This window comes from Scyliorhinus torazame, chromosome 3 (genome assembly GCF_047496885.1).
Source record: "Scyliorhinus torazame isolate Kashiwa2021f chromosome 3, sScyTor2.1, whole genome shotgun sequence".
Taxonomy (NCBI): Eukaryota; Metazoa; Chordata; class Chondrichthyes; order Carcharhiniformes; family Scyliorhinidae; genus Scyliorhinus; species Scyliorhinus torazame.
The window spans coordinates 51,139,174-51,158,191 of record NC_092709.1 but is presented as its reverse complement, the minus strand read 5'-3'; the positions used below and the strand labels follow the sequence as shown (position 1 = coordinate 51,158,191).

The following is a 19,018-nucleotide window of genomic DNA, read 5'->3' as shown; positions in this document are numbered from 1 at the left end:
GCATTAAAGGCACAATATCAGTAGGAGTTATTGCTGCCCATTTCTCCTCCACCCCCAACAAAACAAACAGAAGTTTTTGCTGCTATTTTCCACCAGTACAAGAGCTATTATAATTCATTCAAGCATGTGCACATGCTAAATTGACCGGTTGTTCTCTCCTTCAAAGGGTACCCCTTCTACAGCTAAGGAACATGATCCGGAATGTAGTGAGAACCTTGAAGTATATGTACAACTCATTAGACAGGCAAGTACTGAAACAAAGTTGTTACAAGCACCAGATCGATAGTAAATTTAAAAAATGATTATAAATATTAATTCAAAGTTATAAACTGAAAATATCTTGAGGCTCAAACAAACAAAGAGCTTGATTGGAAGATGTTAACACTACAGGCTGCTAACGTACACTGCCCGTTTGCCTGTGCAAACAGCTGAAGATGTCATATGATCAGTCTCTTAAAGTGCCCTGTTTCACTGCAAGACTGCTAGTGAGGAAACACTAGAAATAGCATGAATACACAATAGGTGGGTTTCTGAAATCTGTGTGGAACATGCCAGGTGAAAGGGATTCTGATCTAAGGGGGAAGCCTGTTCTGGAGTGAGGAATCTTTTGACAGGTAAGTTTTCAAAACTGTTGGTAACTTCACATATCATAATTGAGGTACTATAAGGAGTAAGAGCCAATGTAGGTTATTGAAGATGGGAGTGGGACGTGGTGCAGGAACACATGTGAACAGAATTGTTGGACTCCATATGATTTCAATGGATGGTGAGAATGAAAGAGTAGCAATGAGAAAACGGGAATAATTGAGTTTGGAGTTGGTAAAAGGAACCTCCAAGGGTTTCAGCTCAGGCTGAGGTAAAGACTAAGACAGTCAATATTCAGATGTAGAAATAAGTGTTCTTTCTGCTGGAAGGGATACGGATCAGAAACGCCCATTTGGAGTTGAACAGAATACAAATGGTCAGCCTAAGGCAGTGACTGGAGAAAGGGTAGAAGTATTGCATTGAGCTGGTTGTGCTGTTCCATGGATCAGCATCAAAGCTTAATAACAGTTGACAAACTCAGGCTAATTAACTCCTCTCACTTATTGTTTAGTTCTTTTTCCAATGATTCAACGTTCAGACCAAACACACCACAAATAGCTGGAAAAATAAATTGATGCTGAAGTGACTAATTATAGTGATCTACAAGAGGTCTTGATGGTGAAACCTTTTATCTAGACAAAAGAACAGATGGCGAGCAGTATTTATTTATAAAGCTTACACTTAAAAGTCAAGGTTGACAGCATCTTCTAAACATCATCTGATATCACTGAAGTGCTAGTTTATTGTATGATGAGTTATTGTAATTTTGCTTATTTATTTTTGTAATTCTGTTTCTAAACAGTTAATGAAGTAATTTATTATTCACACTCTTTAGTTCTAAATATCTTGTCCTCTTTCAGTGCCTTTTGCAAGTCGGAGAATGTTCCTCAGTTAGACCACTTTTTCAATCTGTACTTCCAACGAGCTATCCAGCCAGCAAAGTTAAACTGCAGAGCAAGTCCCAGTTCTCAGTGTTACAGTAGTTCGAGTGCGATGTTTACAGATGGTCTACCCGGAGTTCGCTGGCTTACGTTGCCTCAGGGTGTCAAGGTAAGCTAATTTTATTTGAAAGGCAGCTACAACCATTGCTTGCAGTAAATTTTTATTTACTCAGTTTTTATTGTATATCCTTAGCCTTCAAATACACATTGCCTATTGCATTATCGTGTGAAAAAGTATTTTGCTTCGGTATTCACTATAGAGGACACAAGTAACATACCAGCAATGGCTGTAAATCAGGAAATGAAAGGGAGGGAGAAACTCGGGAAAATTGGAATCACCAGGGAAGTGGTATTGAGCAAATTTGTTGGATCTGTGGGCTAACATTTCCTGGGTACAGATGGACTTCATCCTAAGCTCTTTGGATAATGAGATTGTTGATTTATCAATTTTAATTTTTCAAAATTCCCTAGATTCGTGGAGGGTTCTATTAGATTAGAAAATAGCAAATGTCATTATTATTTATTCGAAAAGACCAGGAAACTGAAAGCAGCAAACTACAGGCTAGTTAGCCTAACTACTGTCATCGGGAAAATGTTAGAAGCTATTATTAAAGATGTTATGGGAGGGCAGTTGGTAAAATTCAAGGCAATTGGACAGAGTCATCATGGTTTTATGAAAGGGAAGTCATGTTACACCAATTTAGGGAATTTCTTTGAAGGAGTCACTTTTTACAATTTATATAAATGACTTGGATGAAGGGACTGAATGTATAGGTGGGAAAGCTAGTGACAATGAGGAAATAAGAAATTTAAAAATGGAAATGGATGGTTAGGTGAGTGGGCCAAAATTTGGCAGATGGAATTTAATGTGGATGAATGTCAGATTATCCATTTTAGTCAGAGGAATTAAAAGGCAACCTATTATCTAAATGGAGAGAAACTTCTAAATGCTTCAGTACAGAAGGATCTGGATGTCCTCGTGCACGAATCGCAGAAAGTTAGTATCCAGGTGCAGCAGGTAATGAGGAAGGTAAATGGAATTTTGGCATTCATTGCGAATGCAATAGTGTATAAAAGTAAGGAAGTCCTGTTGCAATAGTATGGAGCATTGGTGAGACCGCATCTGGAGTACTGCACACCGTTTTGGTCCCCTTACTTGAGAAAGGATGTGAATGTGAAGGACTGAAGGATGGAAGAGCGTGTAGCCTTGCAACCTTGTTCATTCTGCTCATTTGCTATGGTGTTTTTTTATTAACATAGATGAATGATGTTTCCATGACTGGAAAGTTTCAAAGTGAATGGATTTCACATCAGTTCAATGTGACTTGTGTTGCATGGTTTTAGTTTTTCATGTAACATCTTTTTTCCGTTAATGATATTTAAATCTCCTTTTTCTTTTAGCATGTATGTTACCAACCATAATGTTCAAACAGCCATAATAATATTGCAGCACCTCAGGATGAATATGTAATAACATAAAATATTATGAATCTTTGCTTTGCATATGAAGGGAAATCCATATACATTCCTTTAAACATAAAGTTCCATAATGCAAACAGAAAGATGGGTCTGAATTTTACATGCCCCCGATGGGGGATGGCATATAAAATGTGGTGGCACCCATTCCATCACCTTCCCACTCACCCCATAGTATGGGAGTTTGAGTAGGCACCAAATGGTCAGCTTGTTATCATATTTAAATGAACAATTAAGAGTCCATTGGTTTGTTATCAAGCCAGTTGACCCTAATAATACGTTGCCCATGCCTTAAAATGTTTTGCATGGATAGCAGGATGGGAGAGGGAAGCCCAATTTGTCACGTTCAGTTTCAAAAGGGAGTTGGGGAGGTGGGTGATCGCTGTTGGGGGAGGGTGCTCTTTTCTGATCGTGGGGCAGCTCCCCTTACGATTGAAGCCCCCCTTCCTTTGCACCTGCTAGTTCCTTAAACCCACCTCCACTGCCCCTCTCCATGACCTATCCAAGCACTTGCTGCCCAAGACTCCGGACGTATCTGCTCAGGGATCCGAGGCCATGGGATCCTTTCTTCACCAGCAGTCCTTCAACAACCACTGATGATTCCCTGATGCTTCAAGCCAATTGGTTTGGCTGGCAGTTCCAGAGTGCATGCTGCAATGAGGAACTCAAGTCTCACACAGCCCCTGTTAATCAGCCCCACAGTGCTTTATGGCTGCAGGACAGGTGGGCATGGAGCACGTCGCCCCCTGTTTTATTCATCCCACGGTGTGTGTGGATCAAAAAAGTGGGATACAGAATGTGTCTGGAATTTTAAAAAAAATCTTCAATGCCTCTTGCTGCTATTGCATATGATTTGTCCCAAGCCCTTCTCTAAAGCACAATGAGGAATGAACATTTAATTAAAAGGGGATAATGAACTTGTAGCTTTTCATTGCAAGCAAGATTAATTAATAAGGGAGGATTTCCATGCTTGCTGAGAAAAAAATAGACCTGAAATGTATTTTTCACTTTGTTTTGGTGCAAGTGTTTTGTGAAAGTAGTGTTTGAAATTAATTGCAGCTTGACTTGTTGATGATCTTACACAATGATCAACCAATTCTTAACAAAAGCATAAGATGGCATGGAATAGGAGAGAAAAGCGCTATTCATCCCATTAGTCACTATCAAAATTCATGTAACCTGATCATGGATTTATTGAGCATAAGAACTAGGAGCAGGAATAGGCCATCTGGCTCCTGCTCCGCCATTCAATAAGACCATAGCTGATATTTTTGTGGACTCGGCTCCACTTACCTGCCCACTCACCATAACCCTTAATTCCTTTAATGTTAAAAAAATCTATCTAGCTTTGCTTTAAAAACATTCGAAGAGGTAGCCTCAACTGCTTCACTGGGCAGGGAATTCCACAGATTCAAAACCCTTTGGGTGGAGAAGTTCTTCCTCAACGCAGTCCTAAAACTGCTCCCCCTTATTTTGAGGCTATGTCCCCTAGTTCTGGTTTCTCCCGCCAGTGGAAACAACCTCCCTGCTTTTATTTGTTCCTGTCATAATTTTATGTTTCTATAAGATCCCCCCCCCCCCTCATTCTTCTAAATTCCAATGAGTATAGTCCCAGTCTTCTCTGTCTCTGCTCAAAAGCCGGAATCAATTCTCGAATCAACCTAGTGAATCTCCTCTGCACCTCCTCCAGTGAAAGTACATCCTTTCCTTTCTTAAGTAAGGAGACCAAACTATACACAATACTTCAGGTGTGGCCTCACCAGCACCCTGTACAGCTACAATATAACCTCCCTGTTTTTAAACTCCATCCCTCTAGCAATGAAGGACAAAATTCCATTTGCCTTCTTAATTACCTGCTGTACTTGAAAAACAAACTTTTTGTGATTCATGCACAAGGACACCCAGGTCCCTCTGCACGACAGCATGCTACAATGTTTTACCATTTAAATAATAGTCTATTTAAATAATAGTCCATCCTACCAAATTGGATGACCTCATATTTACCAACATTGGATTCCATCTGCCAGACTCTTGCCTACTCACTTAAACTATCTATATCCCTCTGCAGACTTTGTGTCTTCTGCACACTTGGCTCTACCACTCATCTTTGCAAACTTCTGACACATAACACTTGATCCCCCACTCCAAATCACCTATATAAATTGTAAACAATTGCGGTTCCAACACTGATGCCTGAGGCACACCACAAGCCACTAATTGCCAACCAGAAAAACACCCATTTATCCCCACTCTATGCTTTCTGTCAGTTAACCAACCCTCTATCCATGCCAATACATTGCCCGTAACGCTGTGCACCGTTATCTTATACAGCTGCCTTTTGCAGCCAGTCTCTTGAGAAAAAAGACTGTTTTCACCCCCTTGCTGATCAAGAATCGATCTTGCTGTGCCTTAAATAATCAAATCCCGCAAATAAAAAAATAAAATATGAACATTCCCCAGTAGACTAAGGAGTGAGGAGTGGATTCTCTGAAAATGTACCAGGCTTTCTATAGATTTATTTTTACAAAGCTTCATGGAAGTGCTGTGTATGTTATTGCCTGCCAACTTGTTTCTTTCCAATCAACCCACGTAACATGAGGCTTAGTTCTATTATTTAATAATTATTTAAAGGACCTTTTGACCAGTTGAAACCTAGCTAAAGTCAATCTTGGATTTTTTTTCTTCCAAGGTATTTAGGTGATCTTATATTTTTCTTGCTTCCTCTACCCTTGTCAATTTTTCCAAAATGTTTGCATTCTCCAACTTAGCATGATTATCTAATTGTGACTCTGGTTCACTTCTAGTGTAGCCCTTAGTGACCTGCACTGAATTTTCCCTCCCTGTGGAGTATGTCTTGCTTTTCCTTGATGGGATGATAGAAATTAGTAAATAGTGGATGTTTCATTCTGTGCCACACCATTGTTGACTATTTTTTAAAATCTAGATTTTTCTAATTTTTTCCCTCCGTTAACTAACTATACTCATCGATATACGTCATAAATTAGGCACACCATTTTATGAAATATAAATTGTTGTTGGGTGAAAAAGTATTGCTGCCTCTTGCATACCCCATCAGCAGCATAGTTGAAAAACTACTTGCCTTTCTTTGTGTTGTCAGTAAAACTTCAGACAAATAATCAGTTTATTCCTCAAATGTTTTACCCAGGTGCCTTTCTTTGTGAGATGAACAAAGAACAAATACAAGTATATGATTCACAAATTTATTATTAAACACAGTAAAACAGTCACCCATCTTAAATTATCTCAAAACAATAGTAAATGATCCCAAGATTCTTAATATTACCCGAGGCGATGGACTCAGTCGAGTTGCGGGTCGGAGTCTCGGTTCCTCAGGATCTTCGGCCATGAAGGTGGATCTCGTACACTATCTTCCATCTCTGGTTGGTCGTCCAACCTTTACTACCTCTGTGAGTCTTCGCTAAGGAGGGTCCTGGATCGTTATACCCCTCTTCGTGCCTTTCCAGAAAGTTCACTCTCCCTCAGCCATGAGGTTTCAGGGCGGGTGTAGGTCCATCTCTTAGGTGTATTGTTCGCACGTAACCGTACTCCATATATGGTAAACTGGGTCCAAAAGGTCTCGCTTTATCTGGACAGTCTACAACAATCAATCCATTGGAATGGGACTGATTATCTCCTGATGTGTTGTTGGACAGAGCAGGCCCAGACATGTCCTGGCAGTCTGTCTGTGTTCAGTGTATTTGAACTTAGCTAAGTTTGAATTAACATCAGGCCTGCCTGTGGTTCTGACTGTGGTTTAATTTAATATGTCCAAATCTTAATTTAAAGTGTCCAGTTCTGTATCGGGCCTAAAATTCAGGCTGCTGGTCAGTTTATTACACTCGTAACTACTTAAATTCTACATAACTGCCTGTAAATTTATGAAGTAAGAAGTGTCATGGGAATGTCACTTTAAGAAATGTTTGTCTTCTCAAGTGGCTGCAGTGATGTCAGTGTGTGGGTGGAGCTGGGCTCTGCTTTTTACTTTCGTTTTGAGCTGGAAGTTGTTTTTGGCTCTGGATTTTAGTTTTGTTTTCAGTTGGAGAGCTGCATTCAAACCAAGGAGGTGTATTTTGGTCTCTCTCTGCATGCTAAAGAATGTCTCCAGATCACTTGATGATTTCAAAGTAATACCTGTTTCTGTAAGGAATGCAAACCTACGGTCTTTGTTAAAAAGGTTCTTTGACTTATGGATGTTGTTAGGAATCTTACTAAGGGTTACCTATAAGAGTACTGTATCTTTGGGGGGTTATTAGTGTTGGTAGTTGATACGATGTTTACTGTGTGTTTCTAAAATGTTAACTGGATTCATAGAATAAACATTGTTTTTGTTTAAAAATACTTTAGATCTCTGTTGCATGACACCTGTAAAGTGGGCCCTTGTGCTCCCCATAATCAAAATCTATTAAAAGTTGAGGGTCAGGTGAACTCCATGATATATTTTGGTGTTCTCTAAACCCTGGCACATAATAGAAAGTCACCTGTTACTTTTCATGTGCTAATCATGACTCCAAAATTTTTTTTTTCAATGAGTTTAGTGATTCTGGCATGTATTTTACTTTAATTGCACCTAAATTCTAATTATTCCAATTTCAGGTGGATATTGATACTGCACTGAGTGATCTAGAATCAGCAGACTTTGGAGAACTGGTAATAAAACTACAATAATGTGCAACATTTGAACATCATCTCATGTACTTCCGTACGGGCAGCACGGTAGCATAGTGGTTAGCACAGTTGCTTCACAGCTCCAGAATCCCATGTTCGAATCCCAGTTTGGGTCACTGTCTGTGCGGAGTCTGCACGTTCTCCCCCTGTCTGCGTGGGTTTCCTGCGGGTGGGCTCCGATTTCCTCCCACAGTCCAAAGATGTGCGGGTTAGGTGGATTGGCCATGCTAAATTGCACTTTGTGTCCAAAAAGGTTAAGTGGGGGTTACGGGGATAAGGTAGAGACGTGGCTTGAGTAGGGTGCTCTTTGTAAGGGCCGGTGCAGATTCGATGGGCGATTGGCCTCCTTCCGCACTGTAAATTGTATGATTCTTGGTTGTGTTCAAAGTAAAACTAGTTGCTCATATTTGCATTCATAATTTAACACTAATGTCAGTGGACTGCAGGAGGAAACCGGAATACCTGGAGGAAATCCACACAGACACTGAGAAAATGTGCAAACTCTATACACAGTCACCCAAGGTGAAAGAGATCTACCATGTGGATCTAGTGGCACTTGCAAACACTAAAACTCAGTAGAAATTTGAGTTAAAACTTCTCGGGTGCAAATAAGAATCGTTTATTGCCTCTATATTTGATTACAGTTGAGAATCACTTAAATCTTATTCTCTAATAAGTCCAGCTAGCAAAATGGACTTGAAGAGAAGCAACTTGTACACAATTTGATTTTTAAAATAATACAGAAATGGTTTCTTGCTTATGGCAAACAGCTTGCATTTACTTCAAGAGTCAGAGTGGAAAAATGAAAGTATAGAGATAGAGAATAGTTTAGATCAAAGTATAGAATGATCGGGATAAAAATGGCCGTACGGACCCACACGGTTATACTAAATCATATCAGTCTTTAGCCATCTATCTACACCCCTATGTAATCCTAATTGGTTTGGGTTAGAATCAAATGAGTTTGATTTGATGGTTAGCTGTCAATCTTCAATGTGCAACATTGGCTTTAATTGTTTCATGTCTGAATTCTTGTACATGTTATGGAATGCGATATTATGCTGTTATTGCGACCAGCTTAAACTGGGCTTCTGCTGACTTAGCTGTTATCACCATTATGAACAATGGTGCCTTCATATTACTGTGGTGTTGCTATGTCCTTGATCCGACAGCACAAGTATAGTGTCAAACTGTCTTGCAAATGTGCTGTTTTAATCTATAATGGAATTATGCTGTGTCATGCTGTTCTGTTGAAGCTGTATGTTTTGAAATGACCTGAGGTTATGAGTGAATTTAAAATGGGTATTTAGAAAGACTGGGGCTTAATATTTACACTAAATAGCTATCTTTTACCTATCAGGTGTATTAGAAAATAATTGGCTTCTACACAAAGCCAGAATTGAATCTGGAAAAATTAAGAGTATGAGGGAAAACTAGCAAGAAAGATAAAAACAGACAGTAAAAGTTATATAAAACAGAAAAGAGTAGCTAAAGTTATCATAGAAACCCCACAGTGCAGAAGGAGGCCATTTGGCCCATCGGATCTGCGTCGTCCCTCCGAAGGAGCACTTTATCTAGGTCCACTCCCCAGCCCGCCTCACCCTACCGCACCCCGTAACCTAACCTGCACATTCCTGGACACTCGGGTTCAATTTAGCATGGCCAATCCACCTAAACTACACATCTTTGGACTGCGGGAGGAAAACCACGCAGACACAGGGAGAAAGTGCAAACACCACACAGACAGTCACCCAGGGGCTGGAATTGAACCCAGGTCCTGGCACTGTGAGGCCACAGTGCTTGCCACTGTGCCACCATGCTGCCCGTGTGAGTGAAGTTGTGACTGGGAATCATGGGAAACCAGGAAATGGCAGAAATGTTGAACAAGTATATTGGGTGGGATTCTGTTTCAGAAACTAAGTGTTGACACCGGGACTGAATCGGTGGACTTCTACTAAATTCACGCCGGTCCTGGAGCAATTCATGATCCGTTAATGGGCTAGCACTGGCACCACGTGGAACTCAATCGATTCCACTGAAAAATAGTGTCTGATTCAACGGGGTTGGGATTGCCACTCGAGAGGCTGGCACGCTGCAGCTGCATATTAGCACTCCACTCATCCCAGCCAACAAGATGACAACACAAAGAACGGCACCTGGTATGTGGATGCAGAGCTGGAGACCCTGCTGGACATCGTGGAGGAAAGGTGGGTCACCCTGTTCCCGGGGTGGGAAGGAGGTTGCCACCCACCTCGTTGCACTGGGCCTGGGTACAGGTGGCAGAGACAGTGAATGCAGTAGCCCCCACCGCCAGGACCGTACAGCAGCGCTGGGAGAGTTGCACAACCTCCTCAGGGTGGCCAGGGTGAGTAAGCATGGCCACAAAGGCCACCAGCTGCCCTCCACTTGTGCTGCACGTGTTTGACTGCCTAACACTGTGCGCTTTCTGTCTCTTCTGCAGTCTCTGAAGCATAGGTACAACCACTGTGCTGTTAGGGAGGGAGTTTCAGGATTTTGCCCCAGCGACCGTGAAGGAACAGCAATACATTTCCAAGTCAGGTTGGTGAGTGACATGGAGGGGAACCTCCAGGTGGTGGTGTTTCCAAGTATCTGCTGCTCGTGTTCTTCTAGATGGTAGTGGTCGTGGGTTTGGAAGGTGCTGTCTACAGAACCTTAGCGAGTTCCTGCAGTCCATCTTGTATATGGTACACATGGCTGCCACTGTTTGTCGGTGGTGGAGGGAGTGAATGTTTTTGGAAAGGGTGCCAATCAAGGACCTGGATGGTGTTGAGCTTCTTGAGTGTTGTTGGAGCTGCACTCATCCAGGCAAGTGGACAGCGTTCCATTACGCTCCTGACTTTGGGGGGAGGGAGGTGGGGGGAGGGAGGTGGGGGGGGGGGGGGAGGGGGTTGGTGGTGGTGGTCAGGAGGTGAGTTACTGACGGTAGGATTCCTAGCCATTGACTTGCCCTGGTAGCCACAGTATTAATATGGGTAATACAGTTCAGTTTCTGATCAATGGTAATCCCCAGAATGTTGATTGTGTCTCCAATACCCTCCACCATCCCAGAGACACTCGCCTCGGTTGGGCATTAGTGAAGGGGCCCCTGGGGTTCTATCTGGTGCGGACCATACACGTGCAATGGTACATTAGGTGGAGGTAGGAAGGGGGGAGGGGTCGGAGGGTGGCCTGACCCCACGGACTAGCTGCCATCCAGAAGGGTCTTGGGCTTCTGGAAAGGGCAGTCCCATTGATAATAAAGATGCAGACACAGATCCAGGGACTGCTTAGGGGCTGTCAACATCTATCTAGCGCTTGCAGTTGGAGGAGTCCAACCGCCTGCAGCGGCAGGAGGCGGTGCCGACCATGCATCCTACCCAGGCCAGCACTGCACAGTTGGTGTCCGCAGTGGAGGCCTTGGGGCGAAGGTATCGGCCATGGGCCAGGATGTCCAAGGACTGAGTACTCTGTGTGTGCAGTAGCCAAGGCACAGGACAGGGCTGCCCTGTCCCAGGCAGCTATGCTACTTTGACATTGCAGTGGCGCCCCAGAGCTTGCCCCAGTCACAAGGAGCAAGGAGTTATGGCTGAAGCGTCGACGGCATTGTCCGGGTGTTGGTTGATCTGAGCCAGTCCCACTGGGAGGTGGCACAGTCACACCACCCCTCTGCTGTGTGATGATGTGGAGGACACAGCAGGCCACCACGATTTGAGAGACCCTCCTAGTGCTAAACTGACGGACCCTTCTAGAGGGGTCCAGGCACCTGAACCGCATCGTCAGGATGCCGATGCACCGCTCATTCAAGCCACTAGTCACTGTATGGAGATGATTGTAGGGATCTCTGCGTCGGTCTGGCCTCCGGATAGGCATCAGCATCCATGACCGCAGCGGATAACTCTTGTCGCCCAAGAGCCATCTCCTCAGCCTGGGGTGCACCTCGAAGGTGTCGGGAACCATCGAGTGTGCCAGGATGAAGACATTGTGCACACTGCCCAGGTATCGGGCGCAGACGTGCATGATGTGCAGTTCATGGTCACACACCAGCTGCATATTTATCGAGTGGAACCTCTTTTGGTCTGTGAAGACCTGTCTGTCATAGGAGGGCATGCATCTGTCGATCACCCCTTGGGCCTGGGGCATCCCGGCGATGCCAAAGACACCCTGATGGGTTTGGTCCACATTGAAGTTGATATTATATGCTGAGCAGGCATATAGGGCCTCCGTGATGGCGTGGAGATCCCTGTGCACCGAGGTTTGTGAGATCCCAGACGGGTCACCAATCATCGCTTGGAACGACCCCAAGGTTCAGGGTGACCATCACCTTGACGGCTACCGGGAGTGGATGTCCTCCACCATATCCCCATGGTTCCAGGTGCGTCATGATCAGGCAGATATGTCACACTGTCTCTGCTCAGCTGGAGTCTTCAACGGAATGCCCGTCCCGCAGGTCTCAAATGACAGGCACTGCCAGTACACATGAGGCCTGATGCAGTGCCTCCTTGGCTTGTTGGATGGCCGGCTCTCCATCCTCCACCGGCTGCCCCCTGTTCCTCTGGGGCAGACTCCGCCACTGCAGGGCCCTCCCCAAGCAGCTCCTGCTCCTAACAGTCTTGGTGCATCACCTAGGGCTGTGGCTATTAGGATGATGGCAACCGTTCCTGGTTGGATTCTGAAGTCCATTGACTGCAGGGGGTGAAAGGCCGACATGTTAGCATGGTGCATACCCCCCGTGCGCAACCAGGTCCAATGGGCTACACTGTGGCCCCGGCCTACGTTGCAGCCTCTGCCCTTGGAAGACCCCCACCCACATGTCCTGTCAGTACCTGGCACCACGAGGGCCTCTGGCACCAACACCTGTCCCTCCCGGCAGATCGCTAATGGCTAGTGCTACCCATGCCAGTGGTACCATGTGGCCCCCATCCGGCGCCCTCCTTTAGGGGCTACTGTGGGCGACCCCCTTGGGTAGACCGCATGATGCCCAGCTGACAGGTGGCACCCACATGGCCGATGTCACTCTGCGCAGCCACAGGCAGCCAGTGGGGTGCACAGAAAGATAGCTGCCTTGTAAGCCGCGGTAATGGTGGTCTATGCCCCACCGGGCCCAATCGGCAGCCTACGGTCGTGTCTCTGGAAACATGACCTACCTCCTCTCTCCCTCACAGGCCACGCCGCCTGTTTCCTGATTTTTAAAGCCACAAGTGAACCTCGCTCTTCGTAATTCCTCCTGGCAGAGGCAGAGCATCGCAGAGCCCTGGAGAATACCGGGTTGGTATGCCAACAGCGTTTACTGTACGTGTGGAATAGAATGCATTGACACCGCTGTCGAGGTATGGAGCATGGCATTCTGTTGGGTGCCCGGCGTTGGCTATGATTTTTGGCTCATGCGCCATTCTCCGCCCAATCATGTTTTGCAATTCTGCCGTCGCTGGACAGAGAATCCTGCCTATTGTATTTGTCCTCCAGTTGGAAGAATCAAAAAGTATCCCAAGAACGTAGAAAAATGAGGCGGGGGGGGGGGGAACTTAAAACAATCATGATCACTGGAAAAATAGCAGTGAGAATTCCCCAAGAGTTGATGCCCAGTGTCATCAGATGTTAAAGTAAGTGGCTGCAGAGATAGTGAATGTATTGGTCGTAATTTTCCAAAATTCCATTGATTGATTGGAAAACCCCAAATGTAATTAAGAAAGAATGGAAATGACAAAAATTAATTATAGACCTCTTAGCCTAATCTGTTCCTGGAAAAATACTGGAATCCATTATTAAGTAGTTTGGTGGTACAGAACTCGAATAATGCTGGAAAGAAAGAAATGTTGCAGAAGCTTTTCGACTTTCACTTATCAGGAGAAATGCAAGAATGCCAAATTTCAAATGATCACAATGGGTGCTGATCGACTAGCAAGTCAACTCTGATTGGTTGAGGCATTGCATGAAGAAAGCAACAGGAGGAAGGCTCCCCAAGCTCCCAAGTAATTTGAAAAGTGACCTAAGGCTTGAACATATTCCTTCAGTTTACTGAGAATGGGTCTCTGCGTGTGAATATACATCGCTTCTAGCTTACGAACTCAACTGATTATGTTGAATTGGTTAAATTGATTAAATTGGTTATTTGTTTATCGATTGCCGCAGTCAGGATTGTTCAGCAAATTCTGCCCAATCTCTGAATCATATCTAAAAGTAGACATTTTATTTTGCATTTTGTAAGCAGGGTCTGGTTGATTGCAGACCATCTTCAATAAGAGGCCGGCAATGCTCAGCAGCACTACTGGGGTAGCCCCGTAACTTTTGCTGGTGCTACATCCACCTGCAGCCTTGGATTGAGGAGGATCCAGGCGAATCAGAGTGGGAGACGGGATAGATCATGGGGGTAAGGGGGAGGGTGGCAGGAAGGGGAGTTGGGTGTCTCTCAGTGGGCCCCTCATTCCCAATGCCAGGTCCCTCGTCCAGAGTGTTGTTGAACTAGGAACCTCCCTGGGGATCCCACAAGCAAACACGCCAGGGTTTCCTTGTCATGCTCCCTGAATGGAGAGTCCCCCATTTGCTGCTGTGTTAATACCAGCAGTCGTGATATGGGGCTCTTATGAGGCATTAATTACCCACTCGGCCTCAATTGCAGCAGGGCCGGAAGGCCATCTGCTGTCTTTCATGCCATGGATTTAATCAGGGTGAAGATGGGAAGGTGGTGGGCCCCCTGCTATTTGATAAAATGATCCTGCCCCAAACTCACCGTGTGGAGGGCATAAGATTCTGCCCATCAAATTAGACAAATTCATCACCGTTCTTCTAGGAATGAAAAAGCAGGGTGATAAAGGCACATTAAATAAGGTGCCACATAAAAGGTTACTACACAATATAAAAGCTCATAATATTGGGGAGTATATGAATAGAGGATTGGCTAATGGATGGGAAACAGGTTTGTAATAAAGGGAGCATTTACAGATTGGCAAACTGCAACTAGTGGAATGCCACAGGAATCGGTGCAGTGGCCTCAACTTTTTACACTATATTAATGATTTGAACGAATGGACAGAATGTATTGTAGCCAAATGTAGAAAGATAGGTATCTTGTGAGGAGGACACAAAAGTCTGCAAAGGGATATCGATCGGTTAAGTGAATGGGGAAATAATGGCAAATGGAACATATTGCAGTAAAATGTGAGATTGTCCAATTTGGCATGAAGAATAGTAAGCAGAATATTATTTGAATGGAGAGAGGCTGCAGAGTTCTGTGGTACAGAGGGATCAGGTGTCATTGTACCTGAATCACAGAGTGTTAGCATGCAGGTACCACAAGTAATGAAGGAAAATGGATTGTTGATCATTACTACAAGGGAGACTGAGTATTAAAGTAGGGAAGTCTTATTGCAACAGTACAAGGCTTTGCTGAGACCTCACCTAGTATACCGTTTTGGTCTCCTGACTTAAGGTTCACTAGACTGGTTCCAGGAATGAAGGGGAGAGGGGTTGTTTTATGAGGAATGGTTGGGCCTATACTCATTGGAGGTTAGAAGAATGAGAGCTGGTCTTATTAAAGAATGCAAGATTTTGAAGTGGCTTGGCAGGGTCGATGCTGAGAGAATGTTTACCTCATGGGCGAATCTAGAAATAGAGGGCATAGTTTTGAAATAAGTGGTCTCCCATTTGAGACAGAGTCGAGGAGGAATTTTCTGAGAATTGTAAATCTTTCTCTTCCACAGAGGAGCAGTGGAGGCGGGATAATTGAATACATTCAGGGCTGAGTTAGAGAGATATTTGATCATCACCTTCGGCGATCACTCACTGACTAGAATGATTGTTCACCCAAGAAATTCCGTGTCACTGATCATGGGTTCTGTGGGTCCTTGCATAGCTGATGAGCCCGATCCTAGAGCTGCATCTCCGACCACACACTTGGCAGGTGTTTCCGGGAGGTGGGATGGGTCTTTGGAGTCAAGGTGACTGGTATTCCTTTCTCTGGCTCCTTTTTCTCTTGCCGTTGGGTGATCTTGAAGAATTGTGTCTCTTCAATCAGGAGTTTCCTCCAAGTAGGTCTCTTCTGAGCAAAGGTCTCCCAGACATTTGTCGTCTGTGTTACATTTCTTGAGGTAAGCCTTCAGGGTGTCTGTGAAGCAATTCCTTTGCCCTCCTTTTGTTCGGGCGCCTCCCTTGAGCTGGGTGAAGAAGATTTGCATTGGCAGCCAGGACTCTTGACATCCTAAGCATGTGGCTGGCCCAGCAGAGTTGGTTTTGGGTGATTATGGCCTCTATGCTGGTGCTCTTGGTTCCTTCAAGGAGCTAATGTCCATACACCTGTCCTCTCAGCTGATGCAGAGAATCAGTCTCAGACAGCATTAATGGTATCGCTCCATGGCATTGAGGTGGGGTCTGTAGGTAGTCCAAAGTTTCTGAGCCTTATAGAAGAGTTGGGAGTGCGACTTGTACACAAGGATCTTGGTATCATCACGGTTTGATCTACAATGGAGTCGAAGATTAAGGCAGAAAAGTGGTTTTAAAACAGCAGTCAGATCATCCATTATCTTATTGAATGGCAGAGCAGGTTCAATGGGTCGAATGGTCTCCTATTTATTTTAGATTATCATGATCTAATGTCGCTGTAATTGAACAATTAGGACATGAACATAGTCAGCCTGCCTATTGCAAGGAACCTGCTTGCACATACCCCAATATGTCATGGCTAATGCGAAAGGCAGTGAATTGGATTCAGCTTCTCAATGCGCTCCCAAATCCACATGCTCTTGCAAGTTGAAACCTAACCTAACATTGTAGGTTAGAGTGACCTGTGTCTACTTCCAGCACTAAGCCCGTGATGCAAGTTCAGAAGACTGCAAGAAATCCCTGGGTTGTATTCTGGAGATGTGTATTTGTCATTGCATCAGGGAACTGAGTGTTCATAATATAAGCAGGGAAGAAAATCTGAATTTTATTTTGGATTAGAATGTGCGGGTGAGGTGTGGGCTGAATCACATGGCCACTGTTGTTTTTAATGTGGCTTATTTGGAATTGCAATAGCAGGGTTTCAAAAAAAATCATATGCAGTAGGTGTTGTACCATGGTGTCAGTGATGGGAGCCATTCAGATGTGATCTGCTCTTACCAACACAGATATCTGAACAATATATACAAAAGAACAGTTTGCCAAAATTACACTGCTTTCATTTACTTGTTTACAATGGATTGTTTGTTCTCAGCTGCTCAAAATTTATTTATCAGAATATTCTTCAAGATAAAATAAAGTAAATGAATTATCCTGTATTGATTAATGTTTATATTTAATCGGCTAGTCACCAGGAACCTAATTATCTTGTTGGTTTCATTTTAGTCTGAAGATTATTATGACATGCGACGACTGTATGTGATACTGGGTTCATGCCTGTTCTTCAAGGTGAGCCTGTTAATGGTTGGTAGTTTAGAGTTGATTTAAGGAATCAAACTGTAACGTGAACTCTGAGAAACAACATTTTGGGTATTAATTGATCCATGAACTTGACTAACAAGTGAAATGTACTGACATTGCATCTGATTGTCGGGGGATTTGAGCAGAATGGGACTTGAGGAGTGGAACGCACTTGACCTTTTTGAAATATCAATAGAATACTAAACCAATATTTCTGCTGCAAGGTAAATGATTGAATTCCCAGTGGGCTAAGCATGGTAGATGCTGAGAGGTTGTTTCCCCTTGTGGGAGCATCTAGGTGCAGAGGGAATAATCTGAGTAAGGGGTCGCCCATTTAAGACAGGAATGAGGAGGAATTACTTCTCTTAGAGGGGAGTGAATCTGTGGAATTCTTTACTGCAGAGAGCTGTCGAAGCTAGGTTGTTAAGTATGGTCAAGACTGAGATGGACATATTTTTAATCAGTAAAGGAATCTAGGTTCTGGAGATCAGGGCGGAAAAGGGGACTGGAAGATTATCACTTCAGATCAGTCATGATCTCATTGAATGGAGGAGCAGACTCGATGAGCCAAATGACCTATTTGTGCTCCTATATCTTATAGAAACATAGAAAATAGGTGCAGGAATAGGCCATACAGCCCTTCGAGCATGCACCATCATTCAATATGATCATGGCTGATCATACAAATTCAGTATCTCACTCCTGCTTTCTCTCCATACCCTTTGATCCCTTTAGCCGCAAGGACCACGTCCAGCTCCCTCTTGAATATATCCAACGAACTGGCGCCAACAGCTTTCTGTGGTAGATAATTCCACAAGTTTACAACTCTGAGAGAAGTTCTTCCTCATCTCAGTCCTTAATGGCTTACCTGTTATTCTTAGGCTGTGACCCCTAGTTCTGGACGTTCCCAACATTGGGAACGTTCCCACATCTAGCCTGTCCAGTCCCATCAGGATTTTATATGTTTCTATGAGATCCCCTCTCATTGTTCTGAACTCCAGTGAGTACAAGCCCAATCGATCCAGTCTTTCTTCATATGTCAGTGCTGCCATCCCGGGAGTCTGGTGAACCTTCGCTGGACACCCTCAATAGCAAGAGTGTCCTTCCTCAAACTCGCACACATTACTCAAGGTGTAGCCTCACCAAGGCCCTGTATAACTGTAGCAAGACAGTTCCCTACTCCTATACTCCAATCCTCTCATTATGAAGACCAGCATGCCATTAGCTTTCCTCACCGCCTGTTGTATTTGCATGCCAATCTTCAGCGACTGTTCCACTATGACACTCGGGTCTCGTTGCACATCCCCTTTTCCTAAACTGCCACCAATCAGATAATGTGCCATCCTGTGTTTGCTATCAAAGTGGATAACCTCACATTTTACCCACATTCTATTGCATTTGCCAAGTGTTTGCCCACTCAGCCAGTCTGTCCAGGTCACCCTGCAGCTTCTTTGCATCCTCCTCACAGCACACACTGCCATCCAGCTTAGTATCGTCTGCAAATTTGGAGATATTGCATGCAATTCCTTTGTCCAAATCATTATTGTATATTGTGAACAGTTGGGGTCTCAGCACTGAACCCGGCGGTACCCCACTAGTCACTGCCTGCCACTCTGAAAAGGACCTGTTTATTCCCACCCTCTGCTTCCCGTCTGCCAACCAGTTCTCTATCCATGTCAGTACATTATCCCCAATACCATGAGCTTTAATTTTGCTCACAGTAGACCCTAATCAGGTCATTGTGTTTTTAAGGGATCAGTGCATCCAAATTACATAACCAGCTATAGTTTGCACACAATATAGGGATGAAACTCCGTTCTGAGAACTATATTTTTTCTGATCCAGCGAAGATATTTTAAAACTGCTGTTTACTGCACTGATGTGGAGATACTGGCGTTGGTCTGGGATGAGCACAGTAAGAAGTCTTACACCAGGTT

At 44.1% G+C, this 19,018-nt stretch overlaps 1 protein-coding gene across 3 annotated transcripts in view; it reads left to right on the top strand.

Annotated features, from left to right (window-relative positions):
* intu (inturned planar cell polarity protein) overlaps positions 1–19,018 on the top strand; it is a 125,927-nt gene that overhangs the window by 88,344 nt on the left and 18,565 nt on the right. For all 3 annotated transcript variants that reach the window (XM_072495678.1, XM_072495679.1, XM_072495677.1), the window contains 4 exons: positions 167–244; positions 1,446–1,635; positions 7,617–7,670; positions 17,007–17,069. In XM_072495678.1, coding sequence (XP_072351779.1) covers positions 167–244; positions 1,446–1,635; positions 7,617–7,670; positions 17,007–17,069 — 385 coding nt within the window. The remainder of the gene's footprint in view (positions 1–166; positions 245–1,445; positions 1,636–7,616; positions 7,671–17,006; positions 17,070–19,018) is intronic.